Source organism: Astatotilapia calliptera, chromosome 19 (assembly GCF_964374335.1).
Source record: "Astatotilapia calliptera chromosome 19, fAstCal68.1, whole genome shotgun sequence".
NCBI lineage: Eukaryota > Metazoa > Chordata > Actinopteri > Cichliformes > Cichlidae > Astatotilapia > Astatotilapia calliptera.
Genome location: NC_137440.1, coordinates 28,128,299 through 28,155,471, shown reverse-complemented (window position 1 = coordinate 28,155,471; position 27,173 = coordinate 28,128,299). Strand labels below are relative to the sequence as shown.

The following is a 27,173-nucleotide window of genomic DNA, read 5'->3' as shown; positions in this document are numbered from 1 at the left end:
GCCCCCATTGTGTTCACAGGCTGGATTGGGTCTCACTCAGCGTGTCATTCAGCAGCCACTTGTATAACCAGGAGACATTCTGGTGCCTGCTTCTGTTTCTGGTTCTTCCTTTCTTGCCAGCCGCACAGAGCTACTCTGTTCTGTCTTCAGGCTTATTTAACTTTAATTTGGGAGCGTTAACCAAAGCTCCCTACTTACCTCCTCCACGACTTCTCTCAAAGTCAGAATGGTTCGTGTGAAAGCGGTTGTAGCAAAGCACTTACGGGATGATGTCTATGAGTTCACATGGTCCTCTTTGTTTGTTTACATGGGCGAATTTATTTGACGGGGACAGCAAAGAGCTGCATGTGCCAGAAAACGTCACGTGGCTGGCATATAATCTGGAAAACAGAGAATATCAACACGCCTGCTGTTTGTGAGCAAACAGAGTAATAGGAATCAATGTGAGAGTGGAATTCACAGTTGAAGGTCTCTGTAATCGTAACATCTGCGCTAATTTTCTTTCCAGTCTGTAGTTGTTTGACTCTCTTCTTACTGGGATAAGGAGAACATGTTCACGAACAATGTTCTTGTTGTATTCCCTGCAGTGCTTTGAGAATCAAAGAATTTTGCCGGCATGTACGTCAGCTGTTTGATATGTAGTTTTTTTCCTCTGAATTCACAACTGTCCAAACTCTCCAGAGATTATGAAATAAAGCTAAATTATTGATGTGTGGGTGGATCTGAAGGGTCTTTATAGTCATCGCCAAGACATGATAATCAGCATCACAGATAAACCCTTCCTCTCTCTCTCACTCTTTCCATTGTACTTCTTCCCTGCCTCTGCCGTCTATTAGATGTGCGTGCGGCCAGGGAGCAGATGCACATCGGAGGAGTGACCTATCCCACACTGCCCCTCCAAGAGGCAGCGGCCCGTCCCCAGTCAGTTTACACCCAACACTCTGCCGCCTGCTCCCCAGCAGGCTCCTTCACCGGATCCCTGCCTCCTCAGCCACACAGTGCCTACTTCAGTGGAATGACTGGCCCTCAGCACCCTTTCTACAACCGGGTGAGGAAACATGACTTACATCCTGTACCTACTACTCACTCTAAAAGGTGTCTATATGGCCAAATGACAATGCTAACAACCCAAAAATGGCACACAATAGGTGCTTTCAGGCCAAACAGGTCTAAGGACTACCCACTGGGGTGGTCCCATGTGAGAACATACCAATGAGGAATTAGGAAAAATGTAGGCGGAAAGGAAATATAGCAAGGACATAGTTGAAAGCAGTGTGATGTTCTTTTAGGTAGTGTTACAAATAGCTGTTTCCTTTAGACAGAAGCTTCTTTCAGCAGCTTGCTGCTGATGTTAGCCTCCAAATCTGATCCTTGACCATTGATAGTCTCCATTAAATCATATTGATTCAGATCTACTTTGGTTGTTGTGATTGTCATTTTCACTGAGTGCAGACTCACACAGCCAATATCAGAGTCCTTCAATCTCTACTAATATTTACTCATTGTTTTTCTTAAGAACTGTGATTGGCTCCTCTGGTCAGAAAGCACCTATTGAAATAAAGATGGATTTCAAAGAGTTACTGGATTTAGCTGCCCAGTCCTTTATTCCTTATCAGTTGACCTACATTGCAGATTTGGACAGTGCCGCATGACCATGATATCCCCCCCAGCATCCTTTCCTGTTATATGTACACATGCTCATGCTCCTTTATATGATTTTATGATTTTTGTTTTATTTTGTCTTCCTGCCTGCCTTTCCACAATCCTTCTTTCTCCCCTCGTAGCCTTATTTCCCCCATCACGTGTATCACCTGCCACGGCATTTCTCCCACCATGTCCCCTCATCCTCGCGTCCTTCCATTAAACCACCCGGTCAACCGCAAGACACCAGTGGACTTGTAAGTAAAGAAGTTGGGCTAAATGCATTTCACACGTGCTTTCATCTCACCGTAGCACATACACCGTAAAGAAGTGTTAATAGTGTGTTTGACGTTGTTTGACTGGATCGATTGAAAGTTTAAACGCTTTTTACTCTTCTGGTTCACTTTGTTAATAAGTTTATGACATCTGAGCAGTGCTTCCTGGCAGCTAGAAAAGTCTTATTTGATTAGACATACACAGAGTTAAGTTAATAGATTAAATAATTAAACTTGTAAAATTTCAGGCTCAGGACAGCGTGGAGTTTTAGCACTCAGTGTTTAATGTGCTGTGAAGTCCATTGTGAACCGCAAAGTATGACCTCCTTTCCTTTTTTAATACTTCCTTTTCTGTCGCACACCTCATTTGTCCTGTTAGTGATTCTATATGCTTTAGTTTTAAATTTCTTCATTTCCTCTCAATGATTTTATAACTCCCTGTTTTCACTATCACTGTTCTCATTCACAGTCCAGGTCCTGACCTTAGCGGGGGTATTTCTCTGTTTGTAAAGCCTTACCCTTGCAAATTAAGAAGTTTAAGGTCCTCCCAGTAGGCTGCATGCTTATAACCCCAACCCTCGTTAACACGTCTCCCTGTACAATCCTTGTCTCCATTCTGCACTCCATATCAGGACATTATTGCAGAGGATGCCAGCGAAGCCTTCCACACAAGCCCCATTGACCCCACAATGGTAACCTTACTAACATTAGCGGACGTGTAATACGCACATACAAACTCAACACTAATGCAAAAAACAAAAAAAGTAGTCCTTCATTATCTGCCTGCAGGCCTGATGCTTAAACCTCACATGCTGCACGAATAACAGGCATGCCTCGTTGTGCGGCAGGCTACTTATTTTGTTGCAGTGGTTTACAAACGCCAGGAGAACTAAAATAAGCTGTCACGCCTGCTGCGTGCTGCAGACTGCTTAAATACTCATAGTAAGCTGCATCCGGTGTGATTATTACCCCCCACTAAGGAGTGTGCAAGCAATAACACATGTAATTATAACACGCTGAATGAAGTTAATTCTGATTCTGGCACACTGCAATCTCTACTTCTCTTATAAATGGATATTTCACACTGCAAAGTCTTGGTGAAAAGTGTGTGGGATCAAAAATGGTCTGTCTTAAAACGAAAGCCAAAAACACACACTGCCCATTGCTCATTTTGTGCCCATCATAAGTGATGGGCAGTGTGCAAAAATCAACAGCGGGTTGGATTTTTTTTTTCTTCTTCTTCTTGTAAATGGATGTAGAGGTCCTGTGAACTTACATCAAGGATGCTTGGAGTTGCACTGAAAAGAAGTGAGCCTCTGCATCCAGATATTCACACATTTGAAGAGAAATCAGCCAGTATTAGAACAATTTGATGATAACGCTACTCGGGAGATTTCTGCTTCACAAAGGCACTTATCAGGCTGCTGCCAGCAAGCATTTAGAGGAGCTGTATGAAAGATTTAAATATAGATTACTGAGTAATGTTCATTCCGTCTAACTCTTATCTGTCTGTATTTTGTGTCTTTAATTTTAAAAAAAAATCCTTTATACCTTCATCAGTCTCTTATATTTTAATACCAATTTTTGTTCCTCGTATCTCCCTTGTGCTCTTTCCTCCTTAGTATAAATTTTCACATTTTCCTTCCCTTTTTTGGTTTGTACTTAATCTCTTTGTGTCGTGCTCATGTGTCCCTGCATTTCTACAAATCTGCAAATGTGTATGTGTACATTTGTGTGTAATTCCTAGTGTGGGGATATATAAGCAGCCCTATCCCAGTGTAATTGCCTAGCTGATGTAAGTGCGAGTATGGATTCCTCTGGCTGCTGGGATTATCATCAGAGCAACTGTTGGGGCTGGCAACACACGTACAGACAGACACACACATATATACTGACAATGAGCCCAGCGCTGGTAGAGCTTATCTCCTTACCAAGACGCTTCCTCCCTCACAGAGCTCTGTTTCCTCTTCCCCATCCTTCTGCCCAGCCCTGAGCTCAGCCCAGCTGTAATTACAGTCTTATCACACACACACTGGGAGGGTTCACACAAACACATACACACACGGACACACCCGCAGACATTCATGCTTTCACTCACGCTCTTAGAAGACACGTTTGGTGTCTGAATCAAGGAGCCTTATTCAAGGCCTTCAGTGAATCGAAACTTCTGCTTTTTCTTTGCAGAGTGAGAAACGTCTCATTCTCTAGATGGATCTTTCTTTCTGTCTCTATGTCCTCCGCAGTCCGCTCTGTCTGCAAAGATTATGGCTGTAAAAGCCAGCTGACTCCAGCGAAAACAAAATCTCTTTCTCTGACAATTCTACTTCCAATAGCTTCCTCTTTTCCAGGCCGACAACACTGGCTGGCTAGCTGTCTCCCCTCCTACTGTTTGACAGATAAATGTCTGCACTGTTGTCGTGGTGATGAGTTTAACATGTGTCCTTACAGTCTCTCTGCTTGTCTGTCTAAATTTCTGCCTCCCCGCCTTCTTTTTTCACAGGTACACTCCTGGTTTCACAGTGTTATAAATGTCTGTGTGTATTTTTGTCTGACTTCTTGTCCGTCTGCTTCTTATTTTTTTGTCTCCTGATCAAGCATTTAAAGCCGCTGCCTTACAAATTCAAGCAGGTACACCTTTGGTTTCGATGCTACTTCCATTTCCATCATCCACCTATCTCTGCTTCATCCCTAACACTTGCACCGGTGTACGTTGCATGCTGTAGAAACACGGACTTGTTGCTTTAAAGTCAATGCAAAACACAACTTAACTAGTATAATTATTAGAGTCACTAACATAGTTTCATTCTAGAGTGTGGATATGATCAGTAGTTAAACTCCCTTAGTGCCAGTCTTCATCCTAGCCATTACTGAAAGTTGGCACCTATTATTGTGTACTGTGTTGTAAGAGCTGCTTAGGTTTTTTGTCTAACAACCACTCACAGTTCGGCTAAGCTCTGCTCTTCTCTCCCTCGAAACCAGAAACAAAGCCAGGGGGCTTAGACTGAAGCCTTGTCTTAATAGTGCTAATAGCCGAGTGGAGCGGGAGGAGGGAAGGATGGAGGGGTGAGAGAAAGACAGTGATGGAAAAGAGAGTGATAGGAGGTCAGTGCAGGAGGCTGAGCAGGGAGGAATGTGAAAGGAAGGAAGGAAGGAAGGAAGGGAGGGAGAGAAGAGGGAGAAGGAAGGAAGAAAGAAAGGAGAACTTTGCTTGTCTCAAAGACGAGCAGAGCCAGAGGGAGAGGGGTGAGAAAAGGGACGGGAGGGGGGGTTGGTTGAAGGAGGGTGGATGAGGTTTGTTTGGTCTCCGTGCCAGCGGGTGGCATTTTGGCTGTCTGTGAGGCCTTCACAGACAGCCAGTTGCATCAACAGGCAACTGGTGTTAGTCACATCGAGCTACGTAGCTGCTCATCAGCAGAGGCCGCTTCGGTGTTGGTCGGCTCACAGACTCACAGACTCCATCCCTTAAGTGTTGAGCACACACATTATGCGCTTATATATACACAGAGAAAAAGAATAAGGGAAGATAACAGCATATTTGGATAGGTTGGCATTTATGTTTACTTTTACACTTACACTGTGTGACTGATAGAAAGAAATACAGTGTGAGATCGTGGTTTTGCACCTCTGTGTGCCTCGCAGCTAACAGCCCTGCACGTCTGTTTCTCAGGAATTGTTGCTCAGTTTGCCCTAATCAGTGTGTTAGGAGTTATGAGTTGCTCTAACAGAATGTGTGCGTGTGTTTGCTCTGGTGACTTTAACTCCATGAAAGCTGTCTTAATATGTTCCAATTATATGTTAATGTGTTTTATTATGTAGGGCTCTCCCGCCATCTTGCTCAGCTCTTTGAACACAGACGCAGTGTGCGAGCGTCTCAGGCAGCTAGAAGGAATCGACCCCACCATGCTGCCTCAGTACACCTCCACCATTAAGAAGGTACGCGTTTAAACTAAAAGAAGTTTATGTGAACACCTCATTTTTTCTTGTCGTCATCTTTGTGTGGCATTCTTTCGATGGTCACATTTATTGCAACATATGAATGCAGTGTTTTTCTTCATGAAGTTCTCGCTACTCTGTGGGCTTTTCTAGGCAATTGCATTGAATCTGTGAGCAAACCAGTCCTTTTTTTTATCCGTTGCAGGCCAATATAAATGGTCGGGTGCTCACGCATTGCAACCTAGATGAGCTGAAGAAAGAGATGGAGATGAACTTTGGTGACTGGCAGCTCTTCAGAGGAATGGTGAGACTAGATTGCTTCATTTAGGTGCCTTTAATGCAATAATATTGTGCAACTCAACATCTTGCTAAATATTGTGTGCATGTTCTCACCATTCTTGTGCGAGTTTTCTCTTGAAGCTCTGGTTTCTCATGCTCCAGAAAAGATGCTTGGTCAATCTTGCCTTTCTGGGCCTGTGATACTGTTGAAAAAATAGGCTCTAAATCTCACGAGTTTCCTTTCCTGGATAAATAAAGTTGTTTTTTTATTAATTACCCGTTAAACTCTTGTGAACAGAAGTGGTCATATGTAGGCTGACAGGGAAAGCATTAGTCCGCCACAAACAATATCAACTGCCCCTCTGCGACTCTGACGTATACTCAACCATACCAGGGCCCCGCTGGTGATATTTGTTTCAGTTGTGGTTTGTGCCAGAATCCAGACAATATCACATAATAAGACATCTCGTGTTGTGCTGAGATATTGGGATGGAGATTTTATAATCCGTATTACGAGAAAGGCGCTAGTCAGCCAGCCAGAGGTCTAGTCGGCTCAAATCACTAACACATGTAGCCGGCTCCACTTCATCAAATGTCAGTCTGTGCTCTTAATGCCAAGGCAAGAGCCCCAGATTGGTCGTGTTTTACCGGAGATCCTATGCAGGGCTTGGGTAGAAGCAGCTGGAGAGTGCAGTGGCCTTGCAGCTCCATGTAAAAACCAGTGTTGTGTTGCCAGGATGCAGCTAGCACAGCCATCTGGTTCAAGATTGCTGACTGATATCTGGATGAAGGGAGGGTATTGTCAGGGAGGAGGGGACAGCTGAGTAGATCTACTTAAGGAACAGCTCCCAATTCTGTTCTCACAAGCTTTTGTTGTTGTTGTTGCTGCAGTCTGATGTACTTGTTACATTTAAACACACCAAAAACCAACACGCTAAGTGACTTGTTGATCACATATATTGTCCTGTATTGTTTAAGGTCATAGAACAGCGGCATGCTGAAAGCCAGGCAGCACTTCAGGATGAGTCCCGAGCTGCTAGCGAGCAGGGCAGCAGCGTGCACCTCGGGGAGCCCAGCAGACGCTCAGGGGGAGCCCAGCGCGAAACAGCCGCCTTCAGCCTCAACCTCAGCTTTGAGGAACTCAGCGGCGTGGGTCTGGAGGAGCCTGTGAGACGCAGCAACAACTCACACTGGCCGGTTAGTCTTCCTGTCACGAGCTTGTTATAGAAATATCACAACTGCGGCGTGATCAACCAGTGTGTGTGTGGGCACATTATTTTAACACATGCAGATGTGCAACCGTATTGAAGTTGCTACTTTTAAGCGTAACTGTTATCATGTTACACTTGGAAATAGTCGGACCCCAAACTGTTGAATGGTCGCTGCACCAAGCCAGTGTGTTGATGGCCTCAGCAGTTTCACATAAATGTGGTTTAACCCAAAAAAAAAGAAGAGCACAGCGGAGGAAGCTGACGATGGTCTTGAAATTTGCAGAATTAAAAATACTTAGACACTACTGCAAACCAAAAGGTGTCAAAGGGCCCCCTATTTGGTATTTTCACCTTTTTGTATTTCCAGTGTGCAAACATCTGAGACACATGCAAACGGTCACACGTCGAGTGACACTGCTGCTGTTTCAGATGACCTCCAGTTCCCACTCCACACGCGGTCTTTGCTGGAAACATTCAATTCTCAGATTTAGAATATTTCAGATCTAATGATCAGTTTCAGTTTCAAGTTTCAAAGTTTTCTAGTCATATGCACATTAAAGAAACATGTTTCCCTGTACAGTGAAACTCTTCCTTTGCTGTACACGACAGATGCCAAACAGTATGTAAGAAATACAGTCGAAATATAAGATGTGCAAAAAATAAACTCTACAAATAAAATCAATCTGAGCTACAAAAGCTCATGTACATATTCATGCAGTTTAGAATGCTGCTGTATATGTCTGATTGCACACAGAGTAAATGCTGTTGCACTCTTGTTTTATGCACTCTTAAGTCAATAGCCCAGAACCATGAGGCACTCTGTACTCAGCACATGACAGACTCGGATGAATGTTGCACCCCAACCAAACTTTTTCCTCATTTTTTCAGGTGGCAAATCACCGCACTTCAAGCATGTCTAGCCTGAATTCCCAGGAATCCTCTAATGACATCTGCAAGCTGACAGACAAGCAGCAGGCTGAGTATCATGATGCCTACAGGGAGTACATCGCTCAGATGGCCCAGCTGGAGATGTCCGGCAGTGGGGGAGAGAGGCCTGTTCAGCCCCACCCTGGACAATTCCTTCAGGCTGCCAGCTCAGAGGACAAAGGGGTGGGTGGACAGTCACAAGTACACTGTCGTGTTTTTGTCACCACATCGCTGATGGCAGAAATAGCTCATTCAAATAAGTCTCTACTGTCATGACTGGAGGAAAGTACCGTGTAGTTAACTTGTGATTTTGAAATGTTGTATTTTGCTGTACTGAGAAATGGCGGAACTCGAAGTCACAGCTGAGAAAATGGAGACCACTGCTTCTTGCATTTCATCATTATTGGCTTATATTCTTTGTTTGTCTTGGCACCAGAGGCAGAGATAGGAATCCTTTTGTCAGTGGTCTCTCAGAGGTCAGCAGCAGAGGATTCAGTATATTTTTATGTTCTCCTCATTGAAACTTCTTCCCTCTTCTCAGGCCAAGGAAGGATCTGATCAAGACAGCCGCAAGTCTTTCACCAAGAGAAGCTCCAAGAATTCTGATGCCACAGACTTTGCCTCAGGGACCGATGGATTAGACCCCATCAGCGAAGAGGATGAAAAGCTGGATCACAGCTCGTCCTCCAGGACTCCAGGCTCCAAGAAGAAAGGAGCTGGGTCATATTACCACAAGCTGCCCAATGATGAAGACTCGGGCCCAGAAGACTCTGACAACACCACACCTCTCCTCCATAAAGAGGCAAAATTTGGTGCTCTGTCTTCCCACAGCTCCAAGCCAACTGGGCTGCTTGCCAAGCCTGGCTTCCTCACCGAAATCCTCATCGATAAGAAGGACTCGTCCGATTCGGGGATGCGCTCCAGTGAAAGCTCCTCAGACCCATCCCTGGAAGAGGCTGAAGGAGAGACTGGCAGACAGAGAGATGCACTGAAGCCCAGTCTGATTGAACTGGAGCTGGAGGGCTTGGTGAAGAAGAGAGGCCCCCTACCCAGCAGCCTGAGCGGCCTGCAGGATGCCACAGTGGCCCGCATGTCCATCTGCTCCGAAGCTCCATCTGAGGCCAGCCTTATGGCCAGCAGCCCAGATGAGGGGTGGCCATCCAGCGGGGTCAGCAACCTCAACCACAGCGCCAGCAACACCACCCTTAATAACAACACAAGCAGCCCCAGCGACACCAACACTAACACCAACAACAGCCATCAGCAGCAGGCTACCATCACAGGCACAGAGTCCGCCTGCTCCAACATCATCTCCCCAGATGTCATCATCATCCCCGGCAGCAGCACTGCCAACACCACGGCAGCCACCATCCACCACAACCAGAACCTGCGAACCATCAGCCTTGGCGACGAGAGGGAGAGCGTCCTCTAAGAAGCCACGTGTTTGTTACACTAAGAAGGGTCATGCGGAGTGTGGTTCTTGATGTTTGTATTGTGTTGCGATGAACTAGCGTAGATGAGTGTTGTGTTGTTAAGGACAAAGTCAAAGAAGAGTTGTAAGGTTTAATAAAGCAACCACCTTGATTTTTGAAAAGGATAAATCTGATAGTTGATGGTTAAATACCAAAAAATGTTTGTAAGGTCTGTTTGTTTGTCCCGTGTGTTTTTGTCGTTAGTTTGGATTTTCTGTGTGTAGTGACGGTAATGTTACAGTAAAAAATAAAACAAAATAAAGTGTTGCTTATAGAACAGTAGCCATGACTGTGAAGAGAAAACAAGTCTAGTGTTTCTGAGGCATTCGGCCTTCAAAGCATGTTGTGAGGTTGCTAGAATATTTCAGGTAGAACAAAGTGTAGACACTTGTGCTGTTTTCTGTGTGATAGAAATGCATGAACTAGACTGCAAAGCGTCACATGTAAGTGTGTTTTGTGAATCAATAAACATCCTCAGTATGTGGACTCTTGAAATCAGTCTGACGGGGGTTTTCTTTTTTGTTTTCTTCGACTTAACTCAGCTGCTTGTGCAGTACATTATTGGAATTCGCTGGTAAATAGGCCAGAATACGCACATTAAGTCACATTTTTAATAGCTTTCATATTTTACCTAATGATGTGGTGAGGAAAAGCAAATGTCTTCAGTGGTAGGATTCGTATTGACCGATAGATGGCGCACTCTTCATACAAACGTGCTACTGCCTGGTTGTACAGACACCGCCTGTCAGGTTTGAGGACTCTGAACTTCAACACAGTAACTCTTAAAGTGTCCTTTAAGGAGCCGTTTTTATTTCTGGTACTTCTACATTTAACTGTAAATGAGTCTTAACTTTAAGACATGCTTTATTTATAAATAGATTTTTCCTGGTTTGTATAAGAGTGACTGTTTCCACACTTGGAGATTTTTAAGTATCCCTTGGGGTTATTAAAATAAATAAATAAATAAAATAATCACCTAATGGGAGGCCACAGATTACTTGGCGGGTCAGTGGTATGGAAACATTTGAGATCCTGCAACACGTGACTGTCAGGTCTCACTGCGGGGTCCATCACGTCACCCAACAGCACGCATTAGCCGCCCCCTGCCCCCCCTTTCTACCTCAGTCCGCTTTTGATGCCTGCTTTAAAGAACAGTGGACTGCCAAATGACCACGGGTGGCTTTTTGATTTTGAACTCCCGTCATCGTTTGACTTGGTTTATAGTTTAATTTCACAGGAATCAAGCTGATAAAGTCCAAACTGCGGACACCGGTGGGGTTTGATTAGTCAAAATCTGGTCTGAATACAGATGCTTCTAGGACGTTTTGATCTGACTCGTACTTCTGTTTTGCAAAAAGGGGAAAGGCAAGTTAATAGCTCGACTTACGGAATCCAACCCATCACAGACCTATAGTTTCACCTCTTTCCCACAATTGTCTACCATTTAAAAAAAAAACCAAACAATAGATCCTCGGCTTCTGGCTCTCACAACCTAAACCAGTTAATCCCTTTTACTTTCAGCGGCATGTGAGAAAGTAAGAGTGCAGTCAGTGCGTCCTCAGTAAGCTTTTACGCAACCGTGCCTCCAGGTCGTGTTTGCCTTGGAGAAGTGTTGACGCTGTGTTTTAAGACTATTATAGGTCACATACTGCAGGTCTGATAAGGACACTCTGTACGATTAGTTTTTCATGCATCTCAGATGTTTTCTTTACATCCAACCTAAAGCCAACACAGATAACCTCAGCTTGTTCTGTATCTGACTAGATCATTTTACGCACTGGTTTAATATCTCCTGAACAAACAAACAAAAGCCCACCACATTTACCCCCAACCCGAAGTGGTTCTTCCCCCAAATGACACATATCCAAATGGCGTTTTTGATTTATTTTGTATAAAAAGGTACAATTTACATTACTTTTATAAAAAGTTTCAGCATAATTAAGTACAACATTACACTTTTGCAGAAGTTTGAAATTCCTGCAACTATACAAGATAAACTCCCGATGAGAGTTCACAAGGTTTCATTCTTTTCATTTTAACTTTTTTTTTTTTTTAAACAACGTCCAGTCCTTCATGTGCCAACAATTCTGACAAGACTAAACTTTTTACAGTAACTAACCAAGCTGTCTATTTACGTTCCCACCTCCGCAAAAAAAGCGAAGACTTCAACAAGGAGGAGAAGGACAGGAGGGGGGGTGAAGAGGGAGGAAGAGGGATGGGGTTAAGTCGGTGGTGGTGGTGGGGTGGAGGATAATCCTTGTGACAATCTCGTTTTTCCTCCCGCTGTCGGGAATATAACGCGCCTTCCATTTCCAGAAAGGACCCACAAATAATAATAATAAAAAAGTCTTAAGTTAAATAATAATGAAGTGTCCAAACAGAAAACACATCACATAAAGATTGTCCCATAATAAGCAAAAGTCTCTTGATTTCAGCGTCAGAAGAGGAGAAAAAAAAATCCAGGCCTGGAGGACAGAGGTTGGAGGTGAGGGAAGGGAGAGAGAGAGAAGGGGGTGGGGGGGAGAGAAGTCCTGCTCCCCAGGTCCTGTGTGTGTTTTTACGTCTTGACCAAACACCTGCAAAAGATTGAGAAAGAGAGGCGTGTTTAGAAAATGCAAACAGGGCAGAGATCCGGACAGACTGGCGCCAGGGAGGAAGCCGCAGTTTTTAACATTTAACCAAACACTCCCAATACTAAGCAAACCCTGCGCTCCAGATGTACACACACAGAAAGAGAGAGAGGGGGAAAGGAGAGGGCGCACGCACACACAGGCAGACACACACACACACTTCTCGCACAACTTCAGCCTACAATCTGGGGAAGAATCAGCGTAATTGCCGCTCAGCTGGCGCCTACCCACTTCTTGTACCAATTATGTGCAGACATCGTAGTAGCAGTAATCCAAACAGCCATTATTTTCCTGTTGCAGATGCTCTTCATTATAGACACAAGAGGGTATAATACAACCCTGACGATTGCTACTTATATACAGTAAACCAAGCAGCCTGGAGCGAATATCTTGCCACTAAACTCCAGCGCGAAATATCAGTCTGCTACGTCTTTCCACACAGCAGATGAGACACGAAATAGTTCGATCAATCTGTGACACTAAAGTCTCGCAGAAGCCAGTGATGTGATCTTTAATTTTGTTTCGGATGAGCCTTGTAACTAATAATAATAATAATAGTAATAATAATAATAAAAATGTACCCAAGTCGTGCTTGCCATAACAGACGCCCCAGTGTTGCATCGCATTCTTTTACAAAAACATTAGTGGGACCATTACAGCAACGTGAGACGACATTCGCGGTGGAACAAATGGATGGGTAAATGGTAATTCAAGCCCATTCTGCTCCAGCAGACTGGGAGACAGGCTGTAGCGGAGCCTAAAAGCCCTGGACAGAATGCAGCAGCAGACATGAGGACAGCCTACTTACCGCTTTAACGATGCAGAGTCCGGCTGTCATCTGTCATCAGCTCTGATGGCAACTCCGGGGACTGAAAACAAACAAACAAACCGACCAAATGTTAATTCTTTAAGCAGTATCCGAATGATGTGTCTGGCGTTTGCAATAGTGTTATGTAGGTCAAATCTCTTCCTCATCTGATTCTGAACAAAAGGAGGAAAAAAATATATAACATGCCATTTCCCCCCCCTCCTCCTTTCCAACAAGCCATTTTGTGCGAGTTACGCATAGGCTACAAAGGCGCACTGCTTATGCGCGCACATGAAAAAAAGAGAAAAAAAATCCACCAAATCTTTCTCTCACAACACTCTGGACTGTCGCTTTTCAATTAGGATACGCGCTCAGCTACAGTGTAATTACCTGTAATGACAAGATGCTGATATCTGTGTTGAGGGTGGTCAAAGGAGTCCTGGACGGAGTCTGCCCCGGCCGGGAAGGGTGATGCAGGCTGGTTAGTGCGACACTGGAGTCCAGCGCAATCTGCAGGTCCAGGATGTAGTCGATGACATGCTGCAGGATTTCCATCTTGCTGACGTTCTTGTTCTGGGGGATGCTGGGCACCAGCTCCTTCAGCTTGGAGTAGCAGTCGTTCATGTTGTACAGCAGGCTGAGCGGGTCATCCACCGGGGTCTTGCTCCGAGAGATTCCCAAGGAGTGCTCTGATAAATTCACGCTGTTTTTCCGGAAGGATCGCACGGGGCTTATTGCTTTCATTTTTGTAAGTGTTGAGCGAGAGGGTTTGCTTGTGTCGGATGTCTTGCTTCTATTAAGTCCTGTGATTTGCCAGACGATCTGCGATCAGACTGGATTACCTAGCTGTCAGTGTGGTTTATATAGCCAGTAGGCTGGGCATGCGGCACGGGCGGGCCAAACGCGCTGATTGGGAGCTGCTAACATGTCACTCAACTTCCTTTATACCCTCTATTGGCGCTTCTCATTCAAACCCCACCCCCCTTTCCACCAGGTTACCAGTGGCAACGCATGTTGGAGGCGGAACCCAGAGGGCGCTTCAGCAGCTCCGGTGGGCAATTTGGAAAATTAAGCCCTTACCTGTTTCTGATCAAGAAAATTAATGATTCTCATGGATGTCAGTTGACAACGGCAAGGCGCGAGCACCTTTGCCTGCACGTTTTAAATTTGACCCCATAGATTTGCGATCGGCGTCGAGCTTCAGTGGGTTTAGAAAGGTGTATTTAAATTCAACATAAAAATAAATAAAGGAGATCTTTTCAAGAGTTTATCTGCTAATCCTATTTACGGAACACCATCAAAGTCCTCATCAGCCAGCACTTATTTTTCCTTCTTGCATCAGCGCATTCAGCTGTGGATTTGAAGTTGTGGAGCAGTGATGATAGTGACCGTGTCCGGCGCGCCTGATGACTCTTAATTCACACCAGCCCGGACCGGCGTGAAGGCAGGTTCCTGCATGAAGGAGAACAATAACCTTAAAGTGGAGAACTGAAACAGCTACCAACAGAAAGAAATGTTCAGACCAGTCAAAGTTTTTTCTTTCTTTCCTTTAATTGTTTTGTTTGTTTATACGCACTAGGAAACGTACCCATGTGCACGAAAGATTATGGATGTTTGTTTTGTTTTGGTGGCAGAAATATACAGTTTAACTAACTAACGCACCCAATACCTGATTAAAATGTATTCACTGTATTCACTGACGCCAAGAGTCTGTAAAATATATCACAATAAAGTGCGTGTGTGCGTTAGACATGATGCGCGACAGTTGCAATCAGAGGGAAAATCATCAGTCGATTTACTCCAGCGACTTTTCCCCACAGTTGTATTAAACTGTAGTAATCCAGAGCATCGTGTTTAGACCACTTTCACGTTGGAGATGTGTCTTTAATAAAGACCCAGTGCACTTCGGCACAGCAGAGTGCAAATGTAGCTTTTACATCCACACACGTGAAGAGGCGATTAACTACAATTGACACTTTAATGTTTTCTGAATGAGTCATTTGTTAGCAGGAATTACACGCTTCATTCTTCGGCTGGAGGTGATGGGGGCTGCTTAATACTGCACTAAGTAATTGCCCCCAGGGGCAGCTGAATGTGATGTGCGCGATTTTGGCACTGTGGATCAAATTTGCTCCAGATGACGCGTTTCAGTGTACTTTTAAAAAGACGACGAAGCGGTCAGCGTTCGTATTTTCAGTTTATTGAAATATAGGCCTAGTAATTTGGCAAGGCAATTTGGTTGACAGGATTAATCAAAGAAAACCCCACAAGTCAAAAGAATCCGCTTTCTACAGCTTAATGGACCACAAGAGAAGCATTTCAGGGGTGGATCCTGATGAAAAAGCCCAAAAAGGCTGTTCACCCATGGCAAAGAAAGACGCTCTAGTCTATAATAGTAGAAGCTATGCAAAGGGTTTGAGTCCTGAAATTCTCATAAAAAATATATAAATATATATATAAATATATACATCAAAGAAATGTTTCCGGGATTTCAGAAAAACCGATGAAACACCATCTGTGCCATTGTTTTGCGCGTGGTTCAGTTCACGGACAGCTTCTCCTTCAGCTGTCTGACGAGCCTGATTTTTTTTTATTCATTTCTAATATAATCTGGAACTCCTGCAGTCTGCGTCCACATCTGGTGCAATAGGATTTTTCCATTTCTCCCCTTCATCCTTTCGCTCCCACAGCTGTGTACATTTCGCTCTGCGCCTCTGACTGATGCCTGACAGACAGGTGATGAATTGGCGCAAGAGCACGTCGGTACAAAGCCGAGCGAATCACCGGCAGCAGCAGCAGCCGCAGCCTCACCCTGCCTTCACTCTTCCCTGTTTCTCCTTTCTCTCCTCTCTCTCTCCCTCTCTCTCCGTCTTTGGAGCAGACTCTCTGGCGCCGGCGCCGTGACGTCACCCCATTCACAGCAGCCCTCGAGCCAGCCCTCCCGGCGCCGCCGAGGCGGTTTCCATAGAGACGGGGTTTCGGGGATGTCAGTCAGAGGTGTTTCTCAGCTGATCGAGCCGGGGCCCGAACCAGGGAAGCGTTAACACCGGGGACGGGTTTGAGTCTCCGGAGGAGTCTGCTTTGGTGGTGGTGCTTCGAGGGACCAGCGGATTATCTCATTACAAATCTTAAAGAAGAAGAAGAAAATACCACTAAAGGAATGTGACCAAAGCCTCTGTAGTATGTAGAAGAAAGTCTTGTAACCCCGCAGCCATGCTGAAACACATCTGGACCCTTATTTGGGCGGTTATTTTAAAGCATTATCTAAAATAGCCCATTTTTAAATTTCTGTAGCCAAATGCATGAATCACCAATCAAATCTGATTTTAAAAACTATATCTGTCTATCTATATAGTTATATAGATCTATAATATCTGTCTTTAAAACAAAGTTCAATTGGAGATTCTTCGAGTGCCGTGTCCGCTCCTATGATGCCTCTAGTGTGACTAAGTAGCCTACATTTACTCGCTAATGGAGGATAAGCTTACAGGTCCGTATTTATTTGATGCTACTTCTGCTACATCCCAACCCGCAGGGAAATACTGTGGACATACTTTTACTCCATTAGGCTATATTTATCTGACATCTATAGTCACTAGTTTAAGGATTAAGATTTTCCACAGGAACATTAAAGCCAAAGATAGATTAAAACCCAAGTGAATATAAAATAGCTTGATTAATCTTCATCTTATAACAGATGAATCACTCATAATGATCCACGGATGCCGCTAAATAAGAACACTTGCATATTTTATGGAGTATGAATATGCTTCTTACTTTCCTAAGACTTCATGCATGCTGTGACTGTTTCAGTGCATGATTGGAGATTTTAATTTCTTTGTTTTATTTCTGAGTGTCATTATGAAATTAATTCTTTTTGTCTTTTCATTTGCACCAAACTTTATATTGTTAATGGTAACAAACGGTCAGCATCTTCTTTCTGTTTTCTGTGATTAGGTGTGGGTGTGTGGGAAGAAACCAACTGCAGGCCTATGTTCAACTATGTTTGGATTGATTTATTTTTAATTGCAAAACCTAACCAGTCTTTTTTCTTTTACTTTAAAGTAATCTGTCTCTTTTCTACTATGAAGCTCATACTTATTTCCATATGTGGCTGTATGTCTTGTTCTGTACCACAGTGTCAGAGTTCATGCATCACCTTGCGAAAAGCAGGGAAAGAACCTGCACAAAAGTTTGTGAGCGCACAGTCAGACTTTTAGAAACATGCCTCTGGGACTCCAGCAGTACTGCAAAACGTTTCCCAATTTTTTCTAAAGTAACACAGTGTTGTAACTCAGAGAGATTATCCAATCTGAGCGAACAGAATAGTAAAAAATAAAAAATAATAATAATGAAAAAATAAATAAATTAAGAAATCCCCATTAACCAACTCTCTTTCAAATATCAAGGGAAGGATCAGAAAGTAATGTTCAGCACCCAAAGCGGAGTCGGGCGCTCTACAGCCCGACTGTGCTCCGGTGAACTTGTTGATCCTCCTCCCCTCTCCCTACCTAACTCTCAAGGTAAAAAGATGAAGCTGGCTCTAAACGATGTGCCGATCGTCTCCTGGTGCCAATACTTTAATTACGGGAAACGCAAAGAAATGAACTTTTTGGTCGACCCTGCTGCATGCGGTGAATCACAGTGGAGGCTATCAAAGTGTCCTCCCCGTGCGCCTAAAAGTTAACCCGAACGGCGACTGGTCTTCAGTTCTCATAATAACAGCAGAAATACTACTAATAATAATACTAGTAATAATAATAATACCAATTACAATACAGTAAAACAAGAAAAATAGGAGAAAATGTTATAATATCCCTCTACGGCTGATGTTATCGACCCCAGCCGTGTGATGGAGAGGGTTAAAAGTGGAGAGGAGAAAACACCGATGATTAAAAAGCTTTTTTTTTTTCAACGGTTATTTAAACTCGTAATTTCTCAAATGTGGGTTTGATCGTACAAACCGCGCGCTCTCTTTCTTTCCTAACACTGAATTCCTCCTGCAATTCCGAGTCCTCCGACGTGACATCAGCCGAGTACACCGTAAGTAACACTTTGCTCTCCACCGTCCCTCAGTACCGAGCGGTCTCCCCTTCGACACTCTTCTTCGTAGGGCTGCCACGCGCCTGTCGCGTGGAGGAGTGTACACATCAAACAGTGGTGCAGTGACTCTTTAAGCAGCGTCTATTCTGCAGGGCGGGGTTTGCTAAAATAGGCCCACACCCCCAAACACTGATGTGATGCGGTGGGGTGAAGCGTGATCAGCCCCCGAGTCACCTCTAGCACGGTAAAGGCTTTCTTTTACATTTATCGCAGCTGAACTGCAGACTACGATCAGGCTCATCGTCAAGTAATCTGCACATTAGCGTTTCAGTAAACCCGTCAATCAATAAGACAACAGCAGCTTACAAAAACCACCATTGGGATTTTTTGTTGGTATTTTTGCTCAAGAGCCGACACAGATTTACTCATTATCAAAAGAGCTGTTGAATCATTTTCTTTCAAATTCATTGGACTCATTGTTTTATCTCGGTGCAGTAGAATAACTAAAAGGTTATGTGAGACACCCTAAGTTCTCAGCCCACATTTGTGACTTGATTATGTGAAATACTGATATGTTTGATTTTTTTTTTAAGATCAGAGAGACTGTTGCATTGATTTAACTGGCAGCTGACTAAAATCCTCCATCCTGTTGCTTTCCTTGTCTTCCAGTCCACCTCCTGCCCGTCTTTTAGTCTGTCCTGTGGTCCAGATGGGACTCTCTCTGCTCTCTGAGCAACGGCCATGCCTGGCTTTACTGTAACGTGAGAGGCTGTGGCCGCATCACATGCAAGCACTGGGAGAGATCTTGGCCAGATTGGTCTGGGAGACAAAGGCCGTGGCTGTCCAAGTGCCTTCCAGGCTGGTGGTGGAGTGGCCACTCCAAGCCTCCCTGGAGGCCGGCCTTCCTCTTCTGCTTCTCCCCAACGCACAGCTGGCTGCAGGAGAAAAAGTGGAGGATGGAGATGGACAGTTGAGCTGCAGCAATATGATGTGCATTATGCTACCCCCTACTCTATAGTTTAAACCGTTCAAGCAACTAGTTGTGTAAAGTTAGAACTCCACTTATTTTCTGCTGAACCGCTCGGCTTCTTTGGACAGAGAAACAACCACCAACCAGTTGGCAGTGTGAAAAAGTTGGCTGCAGTTTAACTTTTAGGCAATATTGCCCGTTGGCATACAATCACACGCTAACATTGCTGTGTCGCCCACCTATCACTGCGGTACAGCTGTCACTGCAGCTAGCAGTCTGCACCCCCGTAATCAGATATCTGCATATCTCCACTTTCACACAGGGAGTATGACAGTGTGGGTTCTAGTAGAATATTGTTAAAAGATGATTGTGGAAATGAGATTTTTTTTCTTAATGCAGCTGGGAGAAGAGAGGTGAGCTGGTGTGTGAGTGGAAATTAGGAGTTGGGATTGCTTATCTGTCACAGCTACACGCATGTGACAAAAATGTTTTTTTAAGTCAACGTTAACGTGTGGCGTTAATGACCACTAGTCAGTTACTGTTAGGATGTGACAGGTGCAGGAACAGTGTAATATCATTGTGTTCGTCATTTTTAAACTGATGAAGTTTGGGGCTGTTTCAATCCCAGGGTTCAGTTTGTCAGGTTCCTCTATTCCAAGGGGAATTGAGAATGTATATGAGACGTGAAACTAGGTTCTGATACCACCTAGCCCTCAGACTTCTTGGATTCTGTGGTAATGCGGTTGTGCGTGCTCGTCTCGAAGATGATATGTGTCAAAAAAGCCATTTTGGTTAAATAAGCTTTAGCCTTGCATAAGCGGTCCCCTATTTTCATCCACGACACCAAATTTCAGTAAAGTTATTACTGCCGTTTTGCAAGACATTCCAGGAACTAGAGCAATCTCTTCACAGGGACCATTTCTAATAGCATACAGAGAGCTGTATCATATCATTTTTCCTCAGCAGACCTTAAGAGTTCAAGAGTTCAAGTTGTTTTTTCTTTATGGATTGCAAAAGCAAGTCTTTGAATCTTTGGAAACATGCTGAAGCAATGTGCATGAGCATGCAAGAGAAAAGCCAGTTAAAGTTTAAAGGGGTTTGTTGAAATAAGTCTAGAAGCAAAACAAAACTGGAGCAAACCATTAAGAAATGGATTTGGCATCTGAGCTGCAGCTGTTAACATTTTGGGCCAGGAAGCACATAATTAACGAAAAAAAAACCCAACAACTAAACTAAACTAAAAATAATACAATAACACAAAATGTAAAAAAATCTTACCACGATTAAAGCTGAAAGATCTTTACTGAACCATGTAGGGTCATGTTGGTACAAAATTGTTCTAAAATTGTTCATTTTTAATCCTTTCAATAAAAAAGACAATCAGCTGTACCACTGTAAAAGACCTACAAGGATCTTTAGCTGGAGAGGATGCTAGATTTGTCTGGGACATGTAGGTTACTTTACCACAATATTTAACCATGAAGAGCATATTTAGAACCTTAATTTTCTTGGTTTATTCTCAGACCACCACATGCACATAAACTCTACAAAAATGTTTCTTTTTTTAGTTAAAAGAAACACGTCATAGCTGGAGTCACGTTTGTGTTCAATACACTGGGCCAAGCAACCAAAAAATTGATTTATATCTTTAAGGTACACGACCTTATGCTTGACTGCTGCGACACACTCCGACAGGAACACAAGAAGAAAACATTTCGGACTGACTTCTGTCTTTTGCAGAACTCTGTTTCCTTCAGCTGTATCTCTTAGTTGCAGCAAAGCCCACTTCCTTCTAACCACAGTCATCTTGCTCTTACTCAATCTTTATCTATTTATACAGCAGAGAAGGAAGAGAGAGTTAATGTAGGAAACACACTTATTTCTGTAAAAACAGGTCAGCCCTGTTTGATACATTACATGCTCCTATACATTCACTGACCACCGGTACATCACCATAAATACATTTTGAAAGGATGTTGTAGACTATGTGTTCATATTTGCAATGGACCTGTGTACCCCACCTCTCACCCCATGCCACCTTCTCATGCCATTAAAGTGATGTTAATTGCTGTTTGCATTTTGTTGTCTTAAAAGTTGTTCGTTTTAAAGCTGCTACGGAGAATTACATCATATGGAATGTAGTGGCTCCATCGTGTAGTGGTTAACACCTTCTTCAAAAATCCCTAATCTCCTAATTTGCAACCTGGAGGGCAGACAAAATGTACCAATTCCAAAAAGTGCAGTACCTCGAATGGCCACTTGACTCTGGCTCCAAAAGTGAGTTATTCGACTCCCACTTACAGACTCGTCTAGGACACTAACAAAATTCTCTGTTAAATGATAAATGGCTTGTTTTGAGGGTAAGAAATGCCAGTAGTAATGATGCTAAACTGCAGGTAATAAACCCAAAAGTTACAAACCAGTAGATGATGTCATGATGGCTCTATCTGTAATACAGTTGTGGTTAGAAGTTCATCATGGGCATGAATGTTATGGTAATTTTTAGGATTTTAATGATTTCTTTCAGCCTTTTCTAGGGTGGAATTATTCTATAGCATCCATCTTTAATGACTTTAAAAACAAGAATTAGGTGCGCAAGTTTGGATTCATTCTGGATCTTCTCTACTACACACAGGGTCATACAGTATACATACAGGCTCAAATATATACACACACCCACACTAATATTTTGTCAAATGTCCTTTAACAAGTTGCACTTCAATCAGATGCTTTTTGTAGCCATCATCAAGCTTATGGCATAATTCTGGCTGGATATTTGATCACTCTTCTTGGCAGAATTGGTAGAGTTCATTTAAATTAGCTGGATTCCTGCCACAGACGCAGCTTTTAAGCGTAATGCACAGATCTGAGGTTGGAGCTTTGGGAGGTCAGCTTAATGTTAGCCTGCTTTATCATTTTCAAAACCAGTCTTGATGTGTTTGGGATCATTGACCTGTTGGTACAGCCAAGTCTCAACCATCTAGCTGTTGCGTTAAGGTGAAGATGAAGGTAGTCTTTGAACCTTCCCGTTGTTCTGAGCATTGATCAATCCAATTAGTGGTGTCAAACAAATCCTTTTTATGCTGGCAAAGCCAAAGTATCAGTTTTAGCCAGTCATGACCTTTAAGGAGAAATGAATAGGCCATGACAAGTGGATGTTTAGCATAATTTATTAAAAGATTTAAGAATGTATGTGTGAGATAATCTGACTCGAGCGTCAATGAAGGTGGCAGGTAAGCAGACTCAGCAGACATTTTGGGTTCCCAGAGATAGGCAATTTATTCACAGTTACCGCCATCATATGCAAAACTTAACAACCCCCCCCCCCCACCAAACCCACACAGCTTTAGTAACACAACTCTTCTCTCCTTCCTCTGAATCAGCAGAGACTGACTATATATAGGGCTATCAATTTCCCTTCAGTTAGTCTAGCCAGTATCACTAGCTTGAGCTGAGGAATCTAAAACTAAACACAAATGACTGAGAATTACATAAAGCTCACCACTTGTCTGATTAACACATTTATGCAACTAAATTGCTCTCTATAAGAAAAAATATTCAACAAGTCCCGCTGTATCCCGAAAAAAACAAAAGGAAGCATTCCTATGGTAAAAGAAACCCCTCCTCTTGGTTTAACCTGCTGATGTCAGACATGACAGTACTTTAAAAATCAGGAAATGCTGGGCGGGCCTTTCCTCACACCTGACCTACATGAAGACTGAAAACAAAAAACAACGTGAGTATGCACGAATTCTGCAACATAATAAAAATATAAAGCAACATGTAACTGAGTATTTGCTTTAATTTGCCGAATGTTTGGTTTGCTAGTAACATAATGCTTACACAAACAAACCCGGGATAGTAAGTGCTGCAATGTTACTTTGACAATAACAAATCATAGCGAATAAATATATAGAGAGAATAATGTGCAAAAAGTTCTGGGACAAGTGGAGAGTATTTCAACCGCTCATCCACTTTGTCACAGTATGTATATGTTTGAGGCAGTTCTATTGTGGTACCGTTGGCTCATAATTGTTCACATACTTTGATAAAACAGTGTGAACAATGCTGTAGACAACACATGGGAAAATATGTGGTGAATGCTTTTGGACACATCTTGGATTCACATGACTCATGCTTGTGTTCTCCACTCATATTGGTATCTGACGCTTTGATTTAAGATTTGTAAAGATGCTTAAAGAAAGCAGACGTCAGCTCTGTTAAACATCTGTCTGCAGGGCTGTGGACTTGTGGTCGTGGGTCCCCGTGTTGCAGTGGATTGCTGACGTTGTCTTGTCATGCCTCACATGCAGATTTGCTGCTGTAAGCACACCGAAGTGGTCAGGTGGATCATTGAGAGCCAGTGCTTTTAACTGATCACAACAACAAAGGTTCTCACAGCCCTAATCCTCTTTGGCTCTTATCTCTCACCCCTCCTCACCCGTCACCCATCTCATCGGCTCACACAGGATCAGACTTACCAGCGGACTTTCTCATTCCTTTCTCTTTTGGTGTACTCTTAATATCCCCATCACTTTCTCTCTCTCTCTTTCCTCTTAGATTATCTATCTCGCGACGCTGACGCCATCTTCGCCTTTTTTTAAAAATTCTTTTTTCTCTCTTTCACTTGCACAATTTTATCGCTTCTTTTCCACCAAGTGCATCTAGGTCTTAAAGGACCCTCTTTACCCTTTGACTAACAAAAGCTGAGTCACTTTTGAAATGAAGAGCAAAGTCTTTGAATGACACTCGCTAAGCCCCATTTGAAGAGAAGTTTCAGTCTCTTATCAACAATAGCTTCACCCCTGTGTGTCGACTATGATCAAGCATAAGGCGTTTCATTCAGGACGGTGGGAAACTAACCAAAAAAAGCAGCCGAGAGAAAGCGTTTGAAGGAGAACTTCCTTAAGCTGTGGCATCTTTACGTCTTTGTGATGTAATTACATTAAATCCTCAAAAAACCTGCTGTGTTTCACATTGCCGCTAGTTTTTACTTCCTCTATATGACAAGCTCCAGCACAGCTAGTCCCAGCCAACAGGTTAATGTGGCCATTTACTTTTATCTCAGCAGAATGAATCAACCTTTAAAGGCTATTACTGTTATTAAAAATGCCCCAGAGGGAGCAGCTATGGCTTGTGTATTTCCAGGGTTTGTGTATGTGTTGCAGTTAGGTTTAGATTATTGGGACTTATTGGAGTAACAAGCTAATGGAATTAAGGTGCTGGATTTCATGCACCGTTGCCAAGATTCAGCATTAAAAGGATGTGTGCTGAATAAATAGTGCTTTAAGTAGATGAGATTCCGACACGGCAGAGATTCGCTTGTCAGAGCAGCATTGTTTGCTTGGCTCCTGAGCCAGTGAAACTGTCAAGTGTGCTGCTGGCCACGGATAGATGGATGGATGGAGGTTTCAGAAAGCGGATTTCTCTTCTCAAAGTGCATTTTTAGACGCTGAAGTTGACAAACTCTTCAAATGCTGAGAGGAAAGAAACTTTTCCTTTCGCATTTAGCTTTCAGAACGCAAAGGCACGAAGCGGCTCTGAAAGGAACTGCTGGAAGCACACCTAAAGACACCAACACCCTCCATAGACGAGCAAAGGTTTCTATACAGATCTATATTTGCCAGCTAATTACATACATGAAAAGCAGAATCAAAACGAAATCCAAATATTTACCAAAATAAACTCGTGTTTTGTTTCATTTCTCCGTCAGCTGTGCCAGAACAGAGTCCTCTCCATTACAGATAATTCATCTGATGTTTGTGTTTGTTGGTGGATTAGCTGGGAGGCGTTGCTGTTGGCCCAGGCTGTAAAACGCTCTCATCTGTATTTTAATGGACTAAGAAGCAGTGGGAGGATGTGGCTCCGTGCCACAATTTCACAGTGAAAGAGAGGATCGTATGTAGCAGGTAATCTATTTGTGAGAGTGTTTTATCCGTATAAATGGAATTAGTGGCTGGTTTGACGACACATTAAAAAGGCAACGTTGAGTTCGTGTGCGTGCGCGCCTCTGTGCTTGGGGAGCCATATTTGATCGACCCTAATTGGGATTTCAGTGCAAAAATCTGTCTTTGCTTTAATGATGCTCTGGATGCGATGGAAAATCCCCCCCCCCCCCCCCCCAAAAAAAAAAAAAGAATACAAAAAACAAAGGCATTGAAATCAGAGTGCACCTAGACTAAAGTAAAAGTGGAATCATTAAATTGTAGATGGATGTATGAAGTACCGCTGGCTGCAGGATGCACTTTTGAAGGCTTATCACAGAAAAAGCTCTAAATTTAATTAAGAAAAAACCCACCAGTCCACACCAGTTTCACAATAAGATGAAGCAATTGCGCAGAGAACCTGTAGCTGTTTTCTTTCCCAGCGAGTGTTTTAAAGCAAATTGACAGCATGCGAGTATCACACAAAGTCATGCATACACAAATACACACACGGAGCTTGCAGATGGTAGGGTCTCTCCTACCCGGCTCTTTGTAGCCCTTTCACAGTTTGAGAGGAGGAAGAGAAGCCTTGTCTTTTATCATGCTCTGAACGCAGCAGTGTTGACATTGGGATGGCACCTAATTAGGTTAGGCCCAGCACAGCATGCATGGTTAACTAGGCTGGCCTAGGCCTCAGGCTCCACAGATCCCAAGGTGACTGGCACACTACAGCGGGAATAATACCTCGGTCTACTAATGTACTTTTAACGTTATCCATCTTCTAAAAATATTACGGCAATAAATACTCATGGACACAGTTATTCTTCATGCCCTTCTGCAATTAGAGAGAAACACTCAAGAAAGCACAAAAGTTTGCTCTAGCAGTTACAGTTCCTCTTAAAAAATATTTGCATCAAACAGCTGCTAAACTTTCTCTTTTTTCTGCTATCATTAGGGTCTTCTTTCTTAGCTCTTCAAGCAGTAATAACAGCTGAAAGTAGCTGTGAGAATATCAGATTATAAACGCACCAATTAGTGGCCACTTCAAAATAAAACTGCTCTGGATCATAGTACTGTAGAGAAAGAACCGTTTACCTTAGAGCTCTGATCTTATGTTTGGGAAAGGCAGATGAAAAGTCTTGTGATTGTAGTTAATATTTGCAAGACAAAGTCTCTGAGAACAATTTGCAGAGGTATGGTGTCAGGTTGTTCAGTAGGGCTTTTTGAAAGCATGTGGTGTTTATAGACTAAGACATTTCATTTTAAAGCCTTTCGTGTTTCCTATCGACCAATGACGGAGGACCAAGCAGGGTTGCGAGAGCCTGACAGTAGCTCTGTTTGGGTTTAGTTTCACAGTCGTTTTACTTCCCCCAAGGGGCTGTGCTTTGTAGCTTCATTAACAGTTTCCTTGCGTGGAATCCCCTTCTCTGATTCTATTTCCGCTTTATCGCCTTTTATGCCTCATTAAAGTGAGATGGTCAAGCTGGAAAGGGGATGTGAGCTGAAAAAGAGGATATGGTGTCTGGGAGTATCCTGTGTTCCTGCTGACATGTGACACTGGTGATTTAAAAGTGACACACTTTGACTCATTTCTGTTTCAGCGTCAGCCCTGACAGAGATGGCGATCTCTGTGCAGTGCGAAACTGGCAAGAGAACATCTTGGCCACTTAAGGTCACATTAGCTCCTCACAGGTGTGAGAGAATCAAATGAGATCATTTGAATGTCTGAGAGTGGCTACGGAGAGGAGAGTGTCTGGGCTGCTTGTAAAGAAAGACAGAAGGCGAGTGCTGCAAAAGGAGGAGGAGGAGGGAGAGTAATAGGAAGAGAACAGGAGGGAAGGAGGAGGGGGTGTCCGGTCATGCTCAAGCCCGGCGTCTTTGAGAGCGAAGAGGGGAAAGACACTGGAAGAAAGAGGGGGAAAAAGAAAGGAGAACGCTTTGCAAGCCACCCAGGCTTCATTACCATGTCAATCTGAAGAGAGAGAGATAGAGAGGGAGAAACAGGCCGGCCAGGGCCCAGCAGTGGGGCCGGATCCATATGGTGCTGCCGGCTCTGGAAT

At 43.4% G+C, this 27,173-nt stretch overlaps 2 protein-coding genes and 1 long non-coding RNA gene across 9 annotated transcripts in view; 1 reads left to right on the top strand and 2 right to left on the bottom strand.

Moving 5' to 3' along the window:
- kidins220a (kinase D-interacting substrate 220a) overlaps positions 1 to 10,233 on the top strand; it is a 46,185-nt gene extending 35,952 nt beyond the window's left edge. For 4 of the 7 annotated variants that reach the window (XM_026151220.2, XM_080294136.1, XM_080294134.1 and 1 more), the window contains exons 25-32: positions 837 to 1,048; positions 1,785 to 1,898; positions 4,512 to 4,544; positions 5,733 to 5,849; positions 6,055 to 6,153; positions 7,107 to 7,325; positions 8,228 to 8,449; positions 8,808 to 10,233. In XM_026151220.2, the coding sequence (XP_026007005.1) occupies positions 837 to 1,048; positions 1,785 to 1,898; positions 4,512 to 4,544; positions 5,733 to 5,849; positions 6,055 to 6,153; positions 7,107 to 7,325; positions 8,228 to 8,449; positions 8,808 to 9,698 (1,907 nt within the window). In that variant the 3' untranslated portion in view covers positions 9,699 to 10,233. The remainder of the gene's footprint in view (positions 1 to 836; positions 1,049 to 1,784; positions 1,899 to 4,511; positions 4,545 to 5,732; positions 5,850 to 6,054; positions 6,154 to 7,106; positions 7,326 to 8,227; positions 8,450 to 8,807) is intronic. The other 3 variants (XM_026151223.2, XM_026151222.2, XM_026151224.2) reach the window with 3 other exon arrangements.
- A 1,374-nt stretch (positions 10,234 to 11,607) lies between these two features.
- Positions 11,608 to 14,054, bottom strand: id2a (inhibitor of DNA binding 2a). Its single transcript, XM_026152696.2, has 3 exons — positions 13,567 to 14,054; positions 13,177 to 13,237; positions 11,608 to 12,314 (listed from the first exon to the last, which is right to left on the bottom strand). The coding sequence occupies exons 1-2, from the start codon at positions 13,918 to 13,920 to the stop codon at positions 13,181 to 13,183; spliced, it is 411 nt and encodes a 136-aa protein (XP_026008481.1). The 5' UTR covers positions 13,921 to 14,054; the 3' UTR covers positions 11,608 to 12,314; positions 13,177 to 13,180.
- Positions 14,055 to 15,354: 1,300 nt separating this feature from the next.
- LOC145422595 (uncharacterized) lies at positions 15,355 to 18,323 on the bottom strand. Its single transcript, XR_013903909.1, has 2 exons — positions 18,141 to 18,323; positions 15,355 to 16,303 (listed from the first exon to the last, which is right to left on the bottom strand). It is a non-coding gene; the product is annotated as an uncharacterized LOC145422595 (long non-coding RNA).
- Between the last annotated feature and the right edge of the window lie 8,850 nt (positions 18,324 to 27,173).

What these genes read in the sequence shown, in the direction of transcription:
- id2a (XM_026152696.2), bottom strand. Translation starts at nt 13,920, where the DNA reads ATGAAAGCAATAAGCCCCGTGCGATCCTTCCGGAAAAACAGCGTGAAT. An exon ending in TCAGCATCTTGTCATTACAG is followed by an intron (nt 13,238 to 13,566) that starts GTAATTACACTG and finishes GTTTGTTTTCAG; the next exon opens with TCCCCGGAGTTGCCATCAGA.